The 24337-nt window shown below is 40.2% G+C and overlaps 1 protein-coding gene across 1 annotated transcript in view; it reads right to left on the bottom strand.

Moving 5' to 3' along the window:
* Nucleotides 1-1833, bottom strand: part of fgd4a (FYVE, RhoGEF and PH domain containing 4a) — a 202763-nt gene extending 200930 nt beyond the window's left edge. Inside the window, exon 1 of the mRNA XM_048607838.1 lies at nt 1636-1833. Coding sequence (XP_048463795.1) covers nt 1636-1810 — 175 coding nt within the window. The 5' untranslated portion in view covers nt 1811-1833. The remainder of the gene's footprint in view (nt 1-1635) is intronic.
* Between the last annotated feature and the right edge of the window lie 22504 nt (nt 1834-24337).

Below are 24337 nucleotides of genomic sequence, written 5' to 3'. Positions count from 1 at the left end.
TGATAAATTTTGGTTAAGTTTAACCTTATATTAGGTGGAAGCTGGGAGGCTGAGCTAGAATAAACTAAAACAGTCAAACTGAGACTTAGCAAATGCATGGATGAGCACATCATCAGATGAATTAGGGGCAGTTTTGAACAACATTGTGGTGGTGGAAATAGGCAGTTTTTGTGATGTTGCCACAATTATAGTGTAAATACATCCTTCATCTGTCCTTACTGTGAAGGGCCACAAGATTCATTAGCCCATTCTAAATCTTTAGTCCTTAAATTGTTTGATGGATTCTGTCTCCACAGTCCTACTGTAAAGCCCAAACTAAGAAATGTTTCATCGTTAGAATTTTGTGATATTTCAATAACATTTGTTCTTTATAGTTAGATTGAAACTGAAGAAAAACTGTTGTGAGTTGCTCATTAAAACTTGTTTCATTTCCAAGGACTGTAAGTCAGGGATTTAATCGCTCATATTGTAATACATCACCATTCACTCAAACAACAGCTAACAATAATTTTCAAAGACCACAAAGAGAACTTAATAAAAACTGAAATTTACAGATATCTTTGAAAACAAGAAAGGCAGAATACAATAGTATGACTTATTTATTTTGTTGCATATATTACACAGCTTTATCTCCCCATTAAAGAGGTGATTCTGATTACAAGTCTACAAGGAAAAATAGCAACAGATCAAGGCAGCAGCCCACCAAACAATCCATCCATTATTAAAGATTCGCCCCTTTCTCCTTCTGAGAATTAGACTCCTGACAGGGTTCTGCAGATACCTGAGGAACACTTCCAATCTGACGATCGAGATGGTATCACAAGTTCTACAAAAAGGCAGTTCGGATGAAAGATTAAACCTGAAACATCAAGGCTTACTTTCTTTCCTGATCTACTGCCTGGCTATCTGGTGCTTCCTCTTGCAGGTTTTCAATATCTGCAGTATTACATTTCCTTTAATAAACAATGTGTTCTCCACTTACTCCCTATCTTCAACACCCTCCACTTCAATGCGTAAAGACACACAGACATTCGGACATCATTCGACCAAAGTAGTCGATATTGACTTGTCAGCATTGGGAGCAGCGTTCTTCCGACAGTTCCTTTGTAATTTTATTGTAGTTTGACCACTCACTGTCACAATCGGATTGCGCTGCTGGATACTGAGCGGTTAAGGGGACCTGTCTCTCCCACTCCATGTACATCGGCGGCAACCTCAGCACTATCATCCCAATTTACAGCAACTGACTAAACATATCAGCCTGGCGTGGGTCAACCACACGCTTAATCAGAAAGAAGACGAATTTTAAAAATCGTTTCTTAAAATAGAAAGAATAAAAATCATCCTCGATCCATACACAACGAAAGTCATGTCAATAACTTCAGCTTTGTTTGATAGAGTTCATGGCTAGCATTAATGAAGTTCCGACAGTAAATAAATTCAGATCCAGAGAACAGGCATGCTGGATTTCCTTGTTTAATGTGAGGAGGTGTATCCGTAATTGACAAACACCCTGTTATTAAACACTGGAATGTGAGCCAAAACAGAAGAGCAAAGTCTGACCACCAACTCTGACCAAGATCGACTCGCCCCTTACAATCTCCCGCTCAAGGACTCATCCCGATTCTGCCTTACCAGTTTCAGAGAGCAACTCCTGTCTGGGGAGGGAAGCGTTCATCTTTTTCTTGACTGCAGTCCTCCTGAATTCTCGCTCCATGGTGAGCTCCTGTACCGCCGAGTTGAGGCAGGGTTGGCGGGGTGGGGGAGAGAACAAAATACAGCGATATGGAAATACAAGGCACGATTTCATAAGCGTCACAGTTTGTAAATAGTTCACATAGCGCAACACCCACTCCGTGTGTGAGCGCGGGCAGTGCGTGAGCGTCCCGCGGTGGGCGTGTAGCAAACTTCTTCACACCTTGTCAATCAGAGCTGGTTACCCAGGTAACCCCGCCCCAGGTACCCAGGTAACCCCGCCCCAGTCACCCAGGTAACCCAGTCCCACGTACCCAGGTAACCCCGCCCCAGTCACCCAGGTAGCCCTGCCCCAGTCACCCAGGTAACCTCGCCCCAGGTACCCAGGTAACCCCGCCCCAGTCACCCAGGTAACCCTGCCCCAGACACCCAGTTAACCCCGCCCCAGGTACCCAGGTAACCCCGCCCCAGTCACCCAGGTAACCCTGCCCCAGTCACCCAGGTAACCCCGCCCCAGGTACCCAGGTAACCCCGCCCCAGTCACCCAGGTAACCCTGCCCCAGTCACCCACGTAACCCCGCCCCAGTCACCCAGGTAACCCCCCAGGTACCCAGGTAACCCCGCCCCAGTCACCCAGGTAACCCTGCCCCAGACACCCAGGTAATCCCGCCTCAGTCACCCAGGTAACCCTGCCCCAGACACCCAGGTAACGCCGCCCTAGTCACCAGGATAACCCCACTCCAGTCACCCAGGTAATCCCACCCCAGTCACCCAGGTAACCCCACCCCAGGTACCCAGGTAACCCCGCCCCAGTCACCGAGGTAACCCCACCCTAGGTACCCACGTAACCCTGCCCCAGTCACCCAGGTAACCCCACGCCAGGTACCCAGTTAACCCTGTCCCAGTCATCCAGGTAACACCATTTCCCCTCTCTCAGGTAACCCCACACCCCCTCTCTCAGGTAACCCTGCCCCACTCACCCAGATAAATCCACCGTGGTCACTCAGGTAACCCTACACCAATCACCCAGGTGATCCAGTTCTAGTCACCCAGGGTAACTTCGTTCCTTTCAACCAGGTAATCCAGCCCTCTCAACCAGCTGATCCTGCCACACTGGCTCATATGACCCCAACACAACTCTCCTAGGTAACCCCACTACAGTCACCCAGGTAACCCCACCACAGTCACCAAGTAACCCTGCCCCACTCTCTCAGGTAACCCCAGCTGCTCACCTAAGTAACCCTGCCCCAGGTACTCAGTTAACCCGACTCCACTTACCCAGGTAACCGCACCCTACTCTCTCAGGTATCCCCATCCCACACTCTCAGCTAAGCCCACCCCACTCTCTCAGGTAACCCTCCACCAGGCACCCAGGTATTCCCACCCCGGTCACCTGGATAACTCCTCTCACGTGTAATTCAGCCTTCATTACCCAGGTAGTTCCACCTCAACAGATCTTCATCTCACAGGTGACTCACTTCCTCCTCCCACGTACACCTATACCATCCGGTAACCCCACCACATATAGACGGATAATCGCACCCTTTCATCTATGAAGCCCTGCCCCATCGCCCAGGTAACTTCACCAAATTGGACAGATAATCCTGCCTGTATTACCCATCTCATCTGTCATTACCCAGATGATACTGCTCCATCAGTCAGGTAACCTGCCCTGATCATAGAATTAATCTTGTCCCTGTCACCCGGGTAATGCAGTCAATAGAACCTACAAACCTGAACAGAAAATAACCCTGCCCTGTCACACAGTTAACACAAACCTGAACAAACAGGTAAGTCTAGCCTGATCAGACAGGTAACTCCCGATCACTGAGTAAATCTGACCTGACCAGACATGCAACTTGCCCCATTTCACCCATGATATCCGACCCCTATTAGGCAAGCAATCCTACCCTGTTCATTATTCTGCCACTCACATCTCCTCTAGATATATATTTAATTTCTCTATTCATCCCATTACCAATCCCACTGGTCTTGAATTACCATTCCACTTGTCCCCCTGTCTTCTATTTATCACAAAATTCTCTTTGTTTTTATTTCTTAAACTTTATTTTTATACCCAGAAGTGATATCGCACACAAAGAAGCAACTTTCCCACCACCAAAATCACTGTGACTTTTTAAATGTCTTTTTTCCCTTTGTTGGCTAGTAACCACCACCAATGAAACACCCGTCCAGCCAATTAGATATTTACAAGCAAAGCCCATTACAGGCAATGCAAATCATTATAAGTGAGGAGGACATAGAGAGAGAGGGAAGGGCTAAATCAAAATAGGGTTGGAGGGTGAAATAAAGCACTGTATCCCCTGCAGAACATATCTCTATACCTTCCGCTAAAGGTGTTGAGAGCATTGACAGACACCACATGCTCCTTCTTCAATGATACATGGGCTTGAACGTAAGCGTGGAAGGGGGCAGACAGTCGGAAGAGATGATCCCCCCCACTGCCTGCTGCCTGGACCTGTTGGGCTCTGAGCCCTTGAACCGCCATGTACAACACCCTCCACCCTAGATCCCCAATGGAAAGAGGGAGGACTCCTGCATAGAATGCTCTCCACTGGGCATCCCCGCTGCCCAGAGGCAAATAAGCACACCAAAGCATTTCTGGATGGTGGGCATAAGAGTCGAGATGGATGGTGTGCAGCAGCAGCCCGGACAAAAGCTGCCTTTTTGCAAGGTGAAAAGACACATACCCAAGAGATGGCTCAGGTTGTAGGGCATGGGCTCCTGAGGGAGGTTCAGGATCATGGGGCTGGTTTGAAATTCTGCCCAGGCAGGGGTACACACAGACAGGATTCCACCGCACACCTGAACATCCTCCAACTGTGCACAACTTTGGACGTACCATCAGTTTTAGGCGAAGAATGGTGTCGGCCACAAACTGGACATCCACTGTCACCCAGTGTGCTTTATTTTTTATATCGAGAATTGTAATCTCACACAATTGAACTTTCTTTCTGTAATCACTGAATCACCTTTTCCTTCTATTAACCGACACCAGTAATTTACCCATGTTTCTAATTAATACTTTACATGGAAAGCACGTTAAGGGCAATGCAAACCATCTAAGATGAGCGGGAGGTAGGGAGAGGGGGTGGGGTCTAGATCAGAACAGAATTGGAAGGGAATGCGTCTGCTTTTATTTCTTTTTGCTCTTTATATCTGGAAGGGTTATCACACACAACTGAATGGTTTCCCATCACTAAATCGCCGAGACTTTGTTTTTAATTGCTAACCGCCACCAGTAAATCAATCATGTGGCTAATTGAATATTTGCATGCAAAGCCTGTTACAAGCAACACAAACCATCAAGGTGAGGGGGAGGTAGGGAGAGGGGAAGGAGCTCAATCAAAAAAGTATCGGCTGGGGAAATAAAGCACTGTAACCCCTGTGGTGCCCACCTCTCTCTCAAGGCATTGAGAGCACTGATGGACACCGCATGCTCCCTTTCCAAGGACAACTGAGCATGAACATAACCATAGACTGGTTCTGCTTCATAAAGGACTCAGGGTTTGAGTTCCAAGTGGACAAGCCATTGCCTGTTATCAAGGGAACCCATACTCACAGCTCCACATTAATTAATGATTCCTCATGGGCTGAAAGGGGTTATCACATTCTGTTAAGTAAACTTGATGGGTTTTATTATTCTGTGTGGACTTTTTTTAATCATGAGTCTAAAAAAAAGATTAAATGGCAAAACAAAAATTAAAAATAACTGGAGCAACCATTCACATCATGTCTTGTACTCTAGTTGGCAAGACATCACAACAGATTAAATGGGAGCTCCTGGTTTGCTGTGCTGTTAAACTAAGATTTCTTAATTTGAATGCTTCAAACTTCAAACTGTATTTGGGATCTGAAAGTTCTGCTAAAAGAACCTATAGCTTAAACATGTCCATATCGTTCATCCAACTTGTCCAAAAAGAAACAGAACAAAAATCTGAGACAATTATATATCTTGTTATTGAAAGGATTTTATTTACATTTGAATTTATTTTGAGAATTATGACATCATTTTACTTTGTTCAGAGCACTGGGAAAGTTATCACAAACAGTACTAATCAATGCATTGGATTGGTTGAAAACATGAAGTGGGTTCTTTGAAACAAAGTATGTCTTTATATCTATTTTAGGAACAAATGCAATGTTCTATAAAAGAGAAAGCTAAAAATATGAAGTTGAAGAAGAAAAAAAACTACATCATCAGCATGTAGAGTCTTTAAGTAATCAGAAGCTTTCAATATCAGGACAATTTATAACAGGGTCCAGAATGCATGAATGCAACAATTCTATCTCCCTAGAATCTGGCATCTGAGATGCTTATTAAATCCAAGCTTATTCCAAAATGCAGTGATGGTTTCATAATGGAATTCTAATTTTTTTTAGGAACAGAATCCTCATTGTGTGGCAATAGGCCATGCAGCCCAACACGTCCATACCAACCTCCGCAGAGCACCCCACCCACTCCCATCCCCTACCCCTGCATTTCCCATAGCTAATGCATCTAATCCACACATCCCTGAACACTTTGGGTAATTTAGCATGGCTAAGCTACCTAACCTGCACACCTTTAAACTGCCAGTGGAAACCCAAGCACTCAGCAGAAACCCAGTCAGACAGAGGGAGACTGTGCAAACTCCACACAGCCAGTTGGCCGAGGCTGGAATTGAACCCACATCCCTAGTGCTTTGAGGCAGCAGTGCTAACCACTGAGCCAGTGCGCCACCCAAAATTGGTGGGAGAACAGCCTCTATGATACCACAGATTATGAAAGGAAAATTGGTATGAACAGTGAGAAAGCTTTCGCAACATTCTTACATATAGATTCAGAGCACTGCGTGAATTAAAATACTTAAACGTGCAAATCTCAAATAATACAATCTCATAGAAGTTTCAAATCATAGAATAATATGCTGTAAAAGGTCATTGACCCAAGGTGCCTGAGCCAGTTCTTTTGGAAGAGCTATCCAATTAGTGACATTTCCTATATTTTGCCCATAACCTTCAAAATTTTTCCTTCTATTTCTGCTTTGACTGTGTCAGCATCTCAGACTAATGCCTGTATTCAACCCATATTTATAAATGTGGTCAACAATGTGACAGTGACTAGATTTTTTAAAAATAGTGATTGAGGTGTAAATATCGACGAGTATACCAGACTAACTCCCCTAATCTTTTTTGAAGTATCATCTTTACAAGTTTGGTTCTTCAATCAATTATTTAAATTCTATGCACTTTGTTTGCTGACCCCTCTGCCAATGGAAATAGTTCCTCTACTTGTTTACTCTATCAAAATCCTTAATGACTTTGGCACATGCTCTCATTTAAACAGAACAAACACAGTTTCTTAAGAATAAAAGCAGAAATTGCTGTAAATCCTTAATAAGTATTCAACCTTCTCCAGGCTCTCCACAAAATTAAGTGCTTTCACCCCTGGTGCTATTATTCTGTGTTCTTATCACTGCCTCTAAGATTGCGACACATTTCCTAATGTGTGGTGCCTGCAGTTAGCCACGACAGTTCACCTGGAACCTAGCCTGTAAAAGTTAACTATAGCTTCCTTTGTTCATATGCCCTTACAAAGGATATAAGAAGCAGAGAAGAATAGAGAGAGAATTAGCCATTTGGATACAGAACTGGCTAGAATGTAGAAGATGGAGGTTGGTGGTGGTGGGTTGCTTTTCAGACTGGAGGCCTGTGACCAACGTTGTGCCACAAGGATTGGTGCTGGGTCCACTGCTTTTTGTCATTTATATAAATGATTTGGATATAAACATAGGTGTATCATTAGTAAGCTTGCAGATGACGCCAAAATTGGAGGTGTAGTGGACAGCGAAGAAGGTTACTCAGAGTACAAAGGGATCTTAATCAGATGGGCCAACGGGGCAAGAAGTGGCAGATGGAGTTTAATTTAGATAAATGTGAGGTGCTGCATTTTGGAAAGGCAAATTAGGGCAGGACTTATACACTTCATGGTAAGGTCCTGAGGATTGTTGCTGAACAAAGAAAGTGCAGGTTCATAGTTCCTTGAAAGTAGTGTCGCAGGTAAATAGGATAGCAGAGAAGGTATTTGGTATGCTTGCCTTTATTGGTCAGTCCATTGAATATAGGAGTTGGGAGGTCATGTTGTGGCTATACAGGACATTGGCTACTGTGTGCAATTCTGATCTCCTTTCTATCGGAAGGATGTTATGAAACTTGAAAGGGTTCAGAAAAGATTTACAAGGATGTTGCCAGGCTTGGAGGGTTTGAGCTATAGGGAGAGGCTGAATAGATTGGCGCTATTTTCCCTTGACCGTCGGAGGCTGAGGGGTGACCTTATAAAGGTTTATAAAATCATGAGGGGCATGGATAGGGTAAATAGACAAGGTCTTCTCCATGGGAGAGTCCAACACTAGAGGGTGTAGGTTTATGATGAGAGGGGAAAGATTTAAAAGGGACCTAAGGGGCAACATTTTCACACAGAGGGTGGTGCTTGTATGGAATGAGCTGCCAGAGGAAGTGGTGGAGGCTGGTACAATTGCAGCATTGAAAAGGCATCTGGATGAGTATATGAATAGGAAGGGTCTGGAGGGATATGGGCCAAATTCTGACAAATCTGACTGATTTATTTAGGATATTTGGTTGGCATGGACAAGTTGGACTGAAGGGTCTGTTTCCATGCTGTATATCTCTATGACTCTATGATACCATTTAGCTCAATCAGCCCATGCTGAAATTCTGCTCCATTCAATCATCCTTCCATTCCTCCATCATCTAAATCCATCAACATAACCTTTATTCCCTTCTCCTAATTATGCTTGTCTAGCTTCCCCTTAAATGCAACTATACTACTCACATCAGGTTAGGGGATTTATCAGTCTTTAACCCTATTAGTTTCTCTGGCACTTTTTCTCTAGTGATACTTATTCTAATTATTTCCTCACCTCCTTTTGCCCCTTGAATATTTTATAATTTTGGGATGTTATTAGTGTCTTCCACTGTGAAGTTTGATGCAAAGTATTTATTCAACTCCTGTTCCTCTTTCATGGTTCCCTATTACTATTTCCTCAGTTTCATTCTCTAAAGGTTTTATGTTCTCTTTGGCTTCTCACTTCCTTTTTAACTATGTAAAGAAACTGTTCCTGCCTGCCTTGATGTTACTCACAAATTTACCCTCAAAGTTTATTTCCTTGCTTGTTATTGTTTTTCCGGTTGTGTTTTGTTGCTTCTTTTAAACCTTTCCCAATCTTTTTGGATGTCAACTTTCATTATTCTGCTACTCCCTCCTCTTCTGGATGTAGATTTTGTTTCATTACGCACCCATTACCACTCTCCATTGGTCTTGCATCACAAATCCATTTGTTTCCTTATCTTCTACTTATTGTAAACATTCACTTCCATTTTGTTTCTCCCTCTCCTGCCTTTGATTCACTCAAAGCCCGTTTGTTTCTAACATTTCTAACACTTCCTTATTCTATTGAGAGGTCATTGATCTGAAACTTTAACTCTTTCTTTCTCCAAAGATGCTGCCTGACCCAGTGAGTATTTTCAGCATTGTCTATTTTTATACCATTCAAGAATTCTATTAAGGGAAGGCAATTTTGGAAAAGAATGCTGTATATTTGTGCCTAGGTTATGAGTTCTGATGAGAAAATGGCTCTTGTTCCTCTGGAAGTGTATGGAGATATGACTGATTAATAAGAGACATGCATCTGGGAAAATGCTATCAAAAATATTAAAGATCATGGTCAGTTGTATCAATCAATGGTCTAATCGAACTAGTAACGTAAGAGGCTACACAATTTTTCTGTTTGAAGTATAAACTGGAATGTATGTCAGACACTGCTGTATTACTGAAATACCAAGAAAGTTTTACAACTTGGAAAAGTCAAGTGGTGCACAGTTTTAGCTATACAAGACTATGGTTTAAATTTGACCAGAAATCAGCTAAGTGTCAATGTTGGCGAGTTTCATAGAGCTGTAGTCAGTTTTCTCATGTTATTTTCCGCAACTTGCCTTATTACCTATGTACCACACTTCAACAGAATCTTGTGTGTCATATTTTACCTCTTGGCAGAGAAGGAACTATTTTCCCGTTGCCTGGATATCCCGGGGTTCCCACTACAGCCACCTCTTACCAAGGCTTATGCTCTCCTAATCTCACTAATGTATGCAACATCTTCCTTCACCCACCCTCACCCACCCCAAACGCCCTAAACAGTAACACTTTCTACTGGAAGCAAAAATGGCAAGTAATTTTAGGTGGAGTTCGCTGCCTTTGCACCACAAAAGCAGTACAAAGCAGACTGCTGCAGTGAACTGACAAATTCGAATCCCATTCCTTACAAAGGCACACAATTTGTTCACTTGAACAATGTTTCGATCATTTGTAAGTATAACGCTTTAGGCATAACACTTACCATTCTGCATCCGTAGTCATAATAGTCTTGCCAATCTGAGTATATGGTTTTCTTTCTCCAGTAATGAAGCCCTTCCGCAGAGAAAGTTACAAATGATGGATTACAGTTTCATTCTTGAAAGCAACTATTCTGAACAATATGTATTGGCAAGTTATTGAAAATCATATTTAGTTGACTTTTTTAAAAAGAAAATTTGCAGGATGTGAAAGTCACTGGCAAGCCTAATTGCCCTTAGAAGGTGGTGGTGAGTTGCCTTCTAGAACTGCTGAGTTCACGTGCTGTAGATTGACCCACGTTGCTGTTAGGGAAGCACTTCCAGGATTTTGACCCACTGCTACTGAAGGAATGGTGATATATTTCCAAGTCACGATGGTGAATGGCTTGGAGGGGAACCTGCTGGTGGTGGTGTTCCCTTTTTCCATTTATCTGCTGCCTTTTCCCTTCCCATGATAGTGATTTTGGATGCAGAAGGTGCTTTCTAAGGAGACCGCGTGAATTTCTGCAGTGTGTCAGTTGTGGAGGGAATGAATATTTGTGGATGTGGTATGAATCAAACAGGTTGCATATTCTTCAATGTTGTCAAGCTTCTTGAGTGTTGTTAGAGATGCAGGAAAGTGGAGTGTATTCCATCACATTCCTAACTTGTGCCTTATAGATAGGCTTTGAGGAGTCAGGAGGTGAGTTACTCCCTACAAGATTCCAGGCCTCTGACCTCCTTTTGTAGACAGAGTACTTATGTGAATGGTCTAGTTCAGTTTCTGAATAATGTTAATGCCCAGGCTGTTGATAGTGTGAAATTTAGTGATGTTAATACTATTAAATGGCAAGGGGCAACAGTTGGCTTCTCTCTTGTTAGTAATCATCATTGCCTGGCACTTGCAAATGGTGAATGTTACTTGCCTCTTGTCAGTCCATACCTGAATAATATCAAGGTATTGCTACATTTGGACATGATATATGATGAGTCATAAATGGTGCTGTTCATTGTGCAATCATCAATGAACAACCCTACTTCTGACCTTGTGATGAAAGAACGGTCATTTATGAAGCAGCTGAAAATCACTGAAAATCAATCAGACACTCCCCTGAGAAATTTCTGCAGCAATGTCCTGGTGTTGACATATCTGACCTCCAACAGCCACAATTATCTTCCTTCATGCTAGGTATGATCCCCAAGTAGTAGAGAGTTTCCATAATCCCCCCTACCCCCAATTCTCATTGATTCCAGGTTCGCTAGAGCTCCTTGATGCCACACCAAGTCAAATGTAGTGTCAAGACTGTCACTGTCATTCTCAATTCTGGAATTCAGCTCTTTTGTCCTTGTTTGAATCAAGGCTGTAATGAGGTCAGGTGTTGAGTGGCCCTGATGGAACCCAAACTGGGCAACAGTGAGCAGGTTATTGCTGAGCAGGTACCATTTGATAGCACTGTTGATGACACCTTCCATCACTTTATTGATGATCTAGAGTAGACTGATGCGGTAGTAATTGGCTGGGTTGGCTATGTCTTGCTTTTTGTGTACAAGAAGTTATCTGTGCAATTTTCCACATTGTTGGGTAGATGTCAGTTTTGCAACGGTACTGGAAAAGCTTGGCTTGGGGTGCAGCAAGTCTTGGAGCACATATCCTCGGTGCCATTGTCAGAATATTATCAGGGCCTGTAGTCTTTGTGGTATCCAGTATCTCCAGACATTTTTTGATATCATGTGGCGTGAATTCAACTGGCTGAATACTGTATCTGTGATACTGGAGGCCTCTACAATAGACACTTTTGGCTGAAGCTTGTTGAGCCTGTTTTGAAATCTGTCTCACAGCAAACCTGTGAGATTTGATTATTAAAGATTATGGAATGCCCAGATTGTTTTACAGGGAAGAATATACAAGTTTGAGAAAGTATGCAGCAGTTGAGACAATGGCAGTAAATAGACTATAAATCTCCAAAGTCTCAAAAAGGTATTGATTGTGCTTTAAATCATCCATTTATTGCTAAGATAAATGAGAATTGGGGTCTCAAGGATAGCTCATCAACATTTCTACTTGGGTACAGACCCATGTCATTCCTATTGGCATGATGAGGAATTTTGAGAGGGAAGGGTCTAAGGTATCCTTGAAACACCCAGCCGAGGTTAATCTACCAGGATCCAAGAAAGGGACAGCAGCTAAAGTCAGCATGATGATGTACTTAGTATGCAGGAATGTGGTTGGGAGATCACATTTGGATTGAAAAGACAGAATCATGAGCAGTTAAAATGAAACTGGAAGATTTTCCCTGTTTGTGTTTGAGGAAATATCTCTGAAGAAAACACTCACCGTGAAAAATAGTTTCAAAAAAAGAAAAAAATCAGAAGTAAATCCCACGGGAACTAAGAAGCACCATGATCTGCTTTTAATCTTTTGTAATAATAACTTATAAAGTGTAAATTTATGTGTGACAACAGGTTCAAGAACAGCTTCTTCCCTGCGATTATTAGACTGCTGAATGGACCTCACTAACTTCAAATAATGTTGATCTTGCTTTGAGCACCTCCTGTGCAGCCATAACCTTGTATGCCTCACTCTATCTAAGTACCCTTATGATCTGTTTGTCCTTGTTTGCTATGATCTTCCTGTACTGCTCACGAAACAAAGCTTTTCACTGTACTTAGGTACATGTGACTACAATAAATCAAACCAAATGATATTTTCAGCTATTATCCAGAACTTCGAGTTTTTCTTTTAAAATTATTGATACAAAATTCAACAAATATATCAAAATCCTTGCTGATAAATAAAACTTCAACTACAAGAACTAAGTATCCAAAGAACTGCTGTAAAGTGTGCAAATATTAAATATATCAATATTCTTCTTCAATGAAAATTCATTGGCTTCTTTGGGATGTCCTCAAGTCAGGACAGAAGCTATGTAAAGGCAAGTCTTTCTCTTAGTAATAGCCTGAGAATATCTGGAGGTTATTTACTTGAAAACATTTCTTAGTATATTGCAAAATGTTCATCCTTGGGGAAAACAGTGACCTTGGTTCACCTTCCTCTACAGAAAAATGAATTTCCTGTAGAACAGCAGTATACATTAATCACAATTATATAGTACAAATGTGTCTATATTTATAAATTTCCTCAATTGTTTGTGATCCAGTTGTATCATGTTAGAAGCAAGGGTTAGAATTTGCCAGGCCCACTCAAAGATTTTAGAAAGCTGGCTGATCTAATTGGGTAGGCGCCAAATCCAGTTTCTTGACTGGAGGTTAACGATTAATTATTAAGACCTCGGAACCTTTCAGGCAAGTTGGTGCTCCTGACCTTACCTGTTTTGCAATCTTTAGCATGTTATAAATACGCATTAACATCCCTTTTATATTCACTGCCACAATGTCGTTTTCCAAAAATGGGAAAGATGCGTTCATAAACCCGACCACACAGATAAGACTGCTGTAGGTGTTCTAGGCTCCTTCCAAACTTCTGTGAGTACAAACTTCTTCAGTTCCTTGGCTCCTTAATAAACAAGATGTTTCTTTACATACAAGCTTACAGCATTAGGGGTGAAGCCTCTCCATGTTGATCAGCTCATGAGGAGTCTCTGTCATATGTGGAATTGCTTGTTGTTATTTAATGCTTACAGTGTAAGGATTAAAGCCTGTCCAAGTGAGGTAGCCACACTGACAATTGCCAGAAAATGAGTGGGGCAGACAAGTAGGATTTTACTCAAAAAGGGACTTGGGTCAAAATGCTATCATTTGCGGTTGCGTCTTTGTCCTGTGCAGGCCTTCTATGAAAAATCATCTGATCTGCCCGTTCTCCTAGTTGTACTGAAAGGTCAGTGACTTGATGGTGCATAAGCTGCTGAGTGATGTAGCTATTTTTTTAAAAAATGTTTTTCGTATGAAACCCTGGCAAATTATGAGAGGCAGTGACAGCAGGTGATGGGTAGGGATTGAGTAATGCTCCTGGGTCACAGAACATGAAGTGCTGCCTAATTGTATTGTTAATATCATGCCTTGAAGTTGGAGCCTGGAAGGTCATGATGGGTTTCAGAACTTGTTGCCGATAAAATTTGATGTTTTACACAAGCACAAAAATGTAACCAGCTGAGAAGAATGAAGTTGCATGACAAAACCCACCCCACTTCCAATTGGAGGTCACTCTCTTTACATCCTCTTAGTGCCAAAAGAAAACAGGAGAATTGTATTCCTGCTGTATTTTGGAGAATTTTGGCTGGAATGTATCCAGTAAAATGGTGCAATGTCTTTGGTGAGAAAGGTTTACGGAGCATAAAAGTGAGGATACTGGAAATACTCAGCAGGCCAGGTGTGAAGGTAGAAACAGAGTAAAGAGAGAGAATTTTTAGAGGAAAGATAGGTGTTTCTGTGACCAGGCTGGTAGGTTGGACTGAAAGGTCAGTGATTTGATAGTGCAGAAGCTGGTGAGTGATGTATTGGTGCCAGAGGTCAACAATTTTATAGAACAACTGAAGAATATTCTTCTGGGGGAGGGTTAATAGCCAGAAGTCATGGCTCATGCCACACAAAATGACTTAGGTAGGAGATGGGATAAAGTCCCGAAAGCAGATATCAGATCTAAGAAGATTGAAAAATAGGACCTTCAAAGCAGTAGTCTCAGGATTTCTCCCAGCCTCATATGCTAGTGAATGATTTCTGTGGAACTGGGGCAGATAGGCCCTCTACAAAATTACGAGATAACAAGGTGTAGAGCTGGATGAACACAGCAGGCCAAGCAGCATCAGAGGAGCAGGAAGGCTGACGTTTCGGGCCTAGACCCTTCTTCAGAAAGATTGTTGGGTTTCACCTTGGCAAGACCAGGACTCAGATTCTCAGAGAGATTTGCTAGAACAGGGTTTAAATTAGATTAGCAAAAAGATGAGAAGCCAAGATGGAGATAAAATTCAAGGGAAAGGAAACTAACATAAAGAAGTAAAAAAGTTGGAAGCAAATGAAGCAATGTCGAGCATCCAACAGGATCAATACAGAGAATCATATTAAAAAAGCTGAATTAAATGCATGCTATCTGAATGCGTGCAATACTCAAAAATATTACTTGAAGACAGAAATTGAGGTTAATGGACATGATTTAATTTCCATTGCGAAGATGTGGTTACAGAGCAAATGAGATTGGGAACTGAACATCGAAGGATAGTCTGTGTTTAGGAGATCGGCATAAAGGAAAAGGAGATGGGATTAACACTCCTAATTAGGGATGATATCAGTATATTAATAAGGGAGGATCTTAGATTGAAGGATCAAGATGCACAATCAGTTTGGCTGGAACCAACAAACAAGTGGAAACTAACATCAGTGGGAATTGTTTGCAAACATTAAACTATGATTCGCATGTGTGCTTCACACTTAATCAGGAAATTAGAAATTAATGTAATGTGGGCAACACAGTAATAATGGGAAACTGCAATGTCTGTTGGCTGGGTTAACATTCAGCACTAAAGTTATGAAGAATGAATCCCTGGAATGTGTACAAGGTGGGACACCTATTAGCAAGGATAAATGAAGGTCCTTTACAGGTGGAGTCAAGAAAATTTATAGTGGAGAACAGGGAAAGGATACAGAAGCTGATCTGTTACTTTATGTTCATAGAATCCCGACAGTGTGGAAGCAGGCCATTCAGCCCATTGAGTCACACCGATCCTCCCAACAGCATCTCATCCAGACCTATTCCCCTCCCCTATCTCTGCAACCCTGCATTTCCAATGGTTAATCCACCTAGCCTGCATATCCCTGGACACTATGGCCAATCCACTTAACGTACACTGTGGGAGGAAACCAGAGCACCTGGAGGAAACCCACAAAGACACAGGGAGAACGTGCAAACTGCACACAGTCACCCGAGGGTGGAATTGAACCTGGGTCCCTGCTGCTGTGATGCAGCAGTGCTAAGTCTGTCTTCATGGAAGAAGATACAGAAAATCTCCCAGAAATTCTCGGCAATCAAGGGAATTGTGAGACTGAAAAGCTAAAAGAAATTAGTATTAGTAAAGAGGCTGTACTTAAAACATGGTGAGTTTTAGGGGACACCAAAACTGGTGGTATAGTGGACAGTGAAAAAGATTATCTAAGATTACAGAGAGATCTTGATAAATGGGGTCAATGGAGTGAGGAATGGCAGATGGAGTTTAATTTGGATAAATGTGAGGTATTGCATTTTGGTAATACAAACTAAGACAAGACTTACACAATTGATAGTCGGGTCCTAGGTAGTGTTGTAGAACATAGAGACCTAGGGGTTCAGGTACATAATTCATTGAAATTTGCATCACAGGTAGACAGGGCGCTTAAGAAAGCATTTAGCATTCTTGCCTTCATTGCTCAGACCTTTGAGTATAGGAGTTGGGACGTCATGTTGAGTTATACAAGACGTCGATGAGTCCTCTTCTGGAGTAGTGTGTGCAGCTCTGGTTGCCCAGTTATGGGAAGGATATTATTAAACTGGAGAGGGTTCAGATGAGATTTACAAGGAAGTTGCTGGGAATGAAGTTTGACTAGAAAGGCTGGGACTTTTATCATTGGAGCGTAGGAGGTTGAGGGATGACCTTGTTGAAATTTACAAAATCATGAGGGACATAGAAAAGGTGAATGACAAGTCTTTTCCCTAGGGCGGGGGTGTTCAGAACTAGGGGGCATTTTTTAAGGTGGGAGGAGAAAGATTTAAAAGGTCATGAGGGGCAACCTTTTTACACAGAGAGTGGTTCATGTTTGGAATTAACTGCCAGAGAAAGTGATGGATGCAGGCACAGTTACAATGTTTAAAAGACATTTGGATAAGTTCATGAATAGGAAAGGTTTGGAGAGATATGAGTCAAGTGCAGGCAGGTGGGACTAGTTTAGTTTGGCATTATGAATGGCATGGACTGGTTGGACCGAAGGGTCTGTTACTGTGCTATATAACTCTATGAGTCTTATTGCAGAGTGTTGAAGGATGTAGCAATCAAGATCATGGATTCAGTGATGATTATCTTTCAAAATTCTATAGATTCTGGAAATGTTCCAGGTGTAAATATGGATTTATGAAAGGAAAATCATGTTTTACAAACTTGTTGGAGTTTTTTGAGGATGTTCCCTGTAGCCTAGAGTAAAGAGAGCTAGTGGATCTGGTGTTTTGGATTTTGAAAAGGCTTTCAGTAAGGTCCCACACAGATGCTTAGTAAATAAATTTGGAGTACATGTGATTGGGGAAATTACAGTATTAGTTTGGATTGAGAATTAGTTAATAGAGAGTATAGGAATAAATGGATCATTCTCAGGATGGCAGAATGTTGTTAATAGAATATTTCAATGGTCAGTGCTAGGTTCACAATCTATATAAATGATTTGGATGTGGAGGCCAACAATAATATTTGCAAATTTGCATGACATCAAATGGAGTAGGAATGCAATTTGTGAGGAGGTTTCATGAGGACTTGGACAGGCAAAGTGAACAGATGAGAGTATTGCAGATGGAACATAACGTGAATAAATGTGAAGTTGTTCAGCTGCTAGAAAAAAGCTGCAAGGTAGCATAATTATTAAATGGTGAGAGTTTGGGAAGTGTAGGTGACTAAAGGGATCTGGATGTCCTTGTTCATGAGTCCCTAAAAGTAATCCTGCATATGCAGAAAGCAAATATGAAAGAAAATGGTATGTTGGCCTCAATTAGCAGGGGTCTTTGAGTACAGAAGTAAAGATTTCTTGCTGAATTTTTATAGTGATGAGAACTCACCTGTATATTATGTTCAGTTTTTATCTCCTTATCTAAGGAAGGATGTACTTACCATGGAGGGAGTTCAATGGAGATTAATGTGTGGGATGGCAGATTGCCTTATGAGAAGAGACTGAGTAAACTGGGTTTCAAAACATGAGAGCTGATCTCATTGAAACGTAAATTTATTACAGAGCATGATAAGGTGAATATAGATAGAATGTTTCCCCTGTCTGGTGACTCTAGAACCAGGGGACATAATTTCAGGATAAGGGACACACTACTCAAGATCGAGATGAGGAAGAATTTTTTCACCCAGAGGGTGATGAATCTCTGGTGAGAACTCAATCACTGAGCATGTTCAAAACAGAAATTGATAGATTTTTGGAGACTAATGACATTTAAGCACTGGAGATGGTGCATTAAGTTTCTTGAGGAGATGAATGGTCACAAATGGCAGTGCAGACTTAATGGTCAGAATAGCCTACTCTTGTTCCTATGTTATGGTTGGTATGTTTTTTTTAAAAAAGTTGCAAAACGTTATGATATACCTTTAAACTACACTACCTTCTCTACCAATCTACTTGTGTTTCCCCATGACACTTTAAGCACAGTCAGTCGGGTGGATTTCTTTTCATCATAATACACATATGGAATGCCCCCATAATAGGAGCTACATAGTCTGTAAAATCACCCGGACTCCATGGGTGGATTGCTTTAATTTCAGTGTCACAGGATTGAAGTCTGCCAAGGTACTGAAAGGTCCATGTGTACTGATGCATTATATACTTGGATGACATTGAATCAGTTCAGGATTTAGGCAGCATACACAAAATGATTGGCGTGTTATGCCACAACTTGGCATCAGGGTAGAATCTCATCTGTAGGACCAAGAACAGACCTGAGTTAATAATCTACGATGGTATTCTACTGAGGGACAACTGAAATATGAAATGTCCCACCTTTATTGGAGATGCTGAACCCATGTCCCATTTGTTTATTTCATATGAATGGTGACAAATTGAAATTGAATAAAATTTCCAAGTCTCTGACCACTATATTTTCTTCATGTAAAAACAGATCAACTGCCCACTATTGCTGTTAATTGTGGAACCTTTCTGTGCAAAATGCAGTGTGTCACTGGATCTCAAGTTTATTCTGTGCAAGTTCTTAGAGATTTGAAAATATGCTACATAAATGGAAGCCCTCTTTTGATAGCACATTCCATCTGTTTTTTTAAAATTAATTTGGTGTTGAAGAAAACATAACTGTCAGCCAAATGAAATTAAAGTCTATGAACTTAGGTAAACATTCCAGGTACTTATTATTTCAAGAATTCCACTATGACTAACATTATTATGTTAGATATTCTTCCGCTCTAGGTATAGTTCACTCCTGAGATTTCTTGTGCCCAGATGACGTTCATTCAGTCTGATTTTCATCGCAGAGTCTCTATTCTTTGATTGAATCCTTAATCAATATGATTAAAACTTATAAAGCATAACACACGTAGCACCTCCTAAAAAAAAGTAACAAGGATGCACAAAAAGAGAAACAAGGTTTCTGTCTCCACTATATTTATTGGAAACAATTACACATTACACTGCTGCATGTTGCTTTTTAAGAAATAATTTAAAAAGATATATTGCCTTCTTTCATCTCTGAAGCTTTTCAGGAGCCTTTTCACCATTCTACGAGCAGGAATGGGTAGCATGGACATTAAGACACACCAAGATGCTGTTTGTTGTCAGTCCACATTCACTCATATAAAGGAGACAGCTTTTGTTTCAGATTCATACGTTCATTACTGGTTTCCCTTTTCAACCTTTGGTCGGACTAATTTCATACTCAGTCACACACAGAAAAAGCCAGTTGGAAAGGTGGGAACTTTAGATTGTCTGATTTACAATATAAATGCACAGGAATACAGGGATTTGTTTTTTCTTATTACAAATGAACAATTCAGTTGCAACTTTTTAAAATATAAGTAAATCCAAGGGAAAGAAATCCATTAGTAGTGTACAGATCAGAATTAACACACTAAGTTCAAAGGAGCAATGTATACCATTTAATACCATTTCTAAAATCTACTTGACAACCAGACATTTACACTTTTCAAATTACAAATCCAGCATCAGAGAGGAACACTTTATGAAGCTGAATATGAAAGCTGTGGAAGTATAAGAATCCCTTACAAACCAGCCCATTCAACCAATCTGCACTTCTCAGCCATGTATGTTATACAATCTTACCAATGGGGGGAAAAAGTCTTCTTGGGATGGTTAAACAAATAACTGCTTTTCAAGTATCGAGCGCATGAATTGATGTGACTTTACTGGCAATGCAAAAAAAAAGGCACAAAATAGGCATTGTACAAATATTTTATTTTTAAAAAATCCATTATCCTAATTATATTTCTGTTGGCAGGAACTTCTACGCTGGAACAGAAAACATAGGCAATTAAATTCTGTAATGGCATTGGGAATCGACTTAAATCATTCATGAGGTGAAATCTAACTAAAAATGTAAAAAAAAGCAGTTTTTAAATCTTATAATTTGGGACAGAATGTCGATTAAAGTAGGATTCAAATTTAAGGGATGGCTATATCATCTAAGTGGCTTCAATCAGCTGAAGTTACAGTCCCATATAGAAATCACAAAAGACTGCACAGTAGCCATTAGAAGACAGATTGCTTATAGTTTGACTTTCAAATACTAACAGTACTTTTAACATATGAAGATGCATTAGGGAATAACTCCCACTGCCCTGAGAATCACAGCACACAATAAGGTGTAATCCATATACCAACTCATCTCTGATTTTACATTAAAGTGAACGTCACTGCATGATTTTACATCCAACAACTGCAACATTTTACTGCAGATTGTTAGTTAATATTGTTGTATAACAATCCCCCACAAAAATCACAAGTCTCCAAACCCAACACAACAATTCTAAAAATGCTGCCTGTTGTTGAAGGTATTCAGCAGTGTCCTTTTTTGAACAGTTGTTAGGGTCAGTTGTTGGGAGTTAGCCTTAACATCTGAGAGTTAGGAGACTGTTGTAGTGATGGCTGTTTTCCCTCTTGGGTGGAATCGCATCTCTGTACCCAAAAGGAACAGATGGATATTGTTCATGAGTGCAGGCCACTTTACTTCTAATCATTTGGCATTGCCGTGAATGTGTTACTTTCACAGCTTGCTTATCTGTGAACATTTGTCTTTATTTGTAACTTATCTCTAACACTATATTAAATACAACACATTTATAAAGTCACTCTTTAGGTAATAAATTTCCTGTTTCTGCTCTACATACTATAAAAGCTATTAGACAGGGAAAAGTTTTAAAATCTCTGATTTGGACTCTTAGAAGACTCTCATTTTGTAATACCAAAAGTCAAAATGGAGAATACAGTTGGTTTGTTCATGTAGTTGCTTATGTGCTTCACCCAGTGGACTGCAAGTTTGAGCAAAAGGGCATAGGTCAGAGAAGGAACACACAGACCTGTATTTTTCCAAGTGATGGCCACTGTCAAGATCCAGATGTCTTCATACTAACAGTGACAGAAATATTTTTAAAAGTGATTGGCTTCTCTTGATCTGACGGAAAATGAAAACCATGGGATTCTAAGGCCAAGAAACAAATATAATCTTTACTATGTAAAGTAAAGCCATACAATTTTACTGGAGTTATGGTTCCAGAGAGATGAAATTATGATGTGGAAAAGCTATGTCACATTGATCTACAAAAAAGCTTATTTTGGTGGAATTGTCATTTCTTGCTCCTAAACAAAGTTGCATTCTCATGAATTAAACATAAAAGATTAAGTCATCTTGAATGAGATGGCAAGATTTAGATATTTATAGAAATATCTGGTAACTCAATGATAACATTCAAATTGGAAGCTTACATATTTTAAATAATGCTCAGATTTAAGAAAAGACTTTAGCAATGCAAAATTGCACAAATTGCATCATGGTAGTATGCTCCACAGTCAACAAGCCAAAATGTAGGATGAAATTATTTTAAATCACCAGTTTTGGTGTGTGACATAGCTGTTGGTGTTTATGATGCTGTTTTCATAAGGCTGCAATGCATACATTATATAATCCACTGGCTGTGTTTTATATACTGGGACTTGACAGGTAATCCTAAAGCAACAGCAAGCAAGGGCACAACTATCTAGAAAAGCGTAGCATTAATATCATATCGTTATGTAGGAGAAAGAACACTTGTATACACAAACTTGCCACTGAAAGTGAACAGAGAGTTTGTTTTTAAACAACCACATGAGAAAGAGTTAGACAAGGCTTAGGTTTAGTCTTGGGGTTCGGAAGAACATCATGTGTGCTTGTTGAGACAGAGCATAAATCTACAAGGCACAAGCTAAAATAACAGAAACAGCATAATGTCCTAAATCAGGACTGGATGGGAGTTCACCATTAAACAACGTATTTAAAATGTGGTAAAAATGTTGAAGTAATAGTTCTAGAGTAGTTGATTTTTCTTTGTTCTAGAACATGATCACCTTGTCCAGTGGAAAATTGAGAAATATATTTGCCTTGTGTGTATGGCCTTGCCAACCCTGAGAACTTAGATATAAATATAATGGTATTATAAAGGTTATAATGTCAACAGCATTGATATTTTAAACCCAAGCTGTTCTATTAGATAAGAAATTGTGTGTGGGGGGGGAGGGGGGTTGGGGAGGCACAGAAAGAAGCTAAATGTATGCAGTTGCTTTTAATCCACTCTCAGTAAGTATGTACTTTCAATTAGAGCTCTTGAGCTAGCTGCTCAAATAAATATGGGATAGAAAATGATGAGAAGGGATGACCAAATAAAGATTCTAATTTAGTTTTGGATCAGAATATAATTAAAACTCACATTTATTTAATTCAAAGATCCCAGTAATTCCTAAAATTTAATCGTACAATGAAATATTTTGGAAGAATATTTGAGTGGCCATTGTTATCTCTAGGATTTTGAAGTCCTTTGTCCCTCAGATTTCAAATTCAGTATTTCAAATATATGTTGGATTCAGTCAAAGTGAAAAGAAACTGATGCAGAAATGATGTTTTGCCTTTAATGCCTTTTCGTGTGCTTTTTACGTATGACAAAGAAATACATTTTCCTCTGTGACTAATGTTACCAGACAGGAAAATGAACCTTAAAGTTTTCTCTAATATGCTGGTGACATCAAGTGACAGAACATTAATATTGCACTAATCATTTTTAACATTGTCAGATTGGTTGTTTAACCCAATTTGATACTTTGTGGTGTCCAGCTTCTAAGCCACATATAATACATATTTAACATTCCAGCTGGACATCATGGAAAACATATATTTCTTAACATATCTTAATGGAACTTAAATATAAAAATAGACATTGCAAACAGTTTTAACTTTAGTTGTAACCAGTTTGCTCTTTACATACACAGTAACATAACTTATTGTGCGTAGATTTTGAACTTTGGTCAAATTCAATCAGTGGTTGCCCAGTCCAACTAAGGATATCCTCACAGCAATGTTTTAACTTTGACTGAGAATCAACTACAATAGACATATTTTCATATTTGCTTTCATCCATGGGCGAGAAAAGAAACTGCAAAGTACCCCAAATGGTATTTAAAATTGTGGTCAATTATAATAGTAACATACTACAACTTGAGGGCAAGGAAAGCACAACTGTAGTGACAACCTTCGTATTAATGTTTTTTGTGTTTTACTATACGATACAAATAGGTGCACTCTGTCAGCAGAAATTACCATCTTTTTAAAAAGGCAAAACTTGAAAAACTGAAGGTAACAGAGCATGCGTTCTTGTCAAAATTACGACTCTGAAGAGGACAGAAATTTTCTCTTGTCAGAGCAACAGAACAGTCATCAATTTATTGCTCAAGCGATTCTAAGGTTGATCTCATTTTAACTGTCTCAGGACTGCATAAAACTTAGTATAACTATTTCAGTCAAAACCTGCTTAAAATCATGGCCTGACAGAGTGACAACACAATATCTTTGTGCCTGATGGCAATGAATAGTAGTCTTTTTTGGGTATCATTGGCAAAGCTAGCAGTTATTGTCCATCCCAATTGCCCTCAAGAAGGTGGTAGGAAGTTGCTTCCATGTGGTGTAGGTACACCCACAGTGCTGATGGGGAGGCAGTTCCAGGCCTTTGACCCAAAAGTGGAGAGCAGACTGGAGCTGACTTTCCAACTGGACACCACAATTGATCAAAGCAGTTTTACTACCTTAGTTCATGACAGCTTTTACATATTTGAGAAACATTATTTTCTTCATAGGTTTGATGCTTTAATCACAGAAAGCAATATGTTACAGTTTATGCTATAAAAAGCTATCAATACTTTCTCGAAAAAGTATTACCAGAAAACTCATGTTAAATTTTCAGTGCAATAACTTAATACTGAATGACACACGCACTTCGATACAGTACATAGCCCTCTGTTTTACTGTTATTCTTCAAACAGATGGATATTATGTATTCCATTGCCTTATGATTAG

The sequence above is a fragment of the Rhincodon typus genome, chromosome 18 (assembly GCF_021869965.1).
Source record: "Rhincodon typus isolate 14 chromosome 18, sRhiTyp1.1, whole genome shotgun sequence".
NCBI classification, from domain to species: Eukaryota; Metazoa; Chordata; class Chondrichthyes; order Orectolobiformes; family Rhincodontidae; genus Rhincodon; species Rhincodon typus.
The sequence above is the reverse complement of the archived record's forward strand: the minus strand, read 5'-3'. Positions and strand labels throughout refer to the sequence as shown.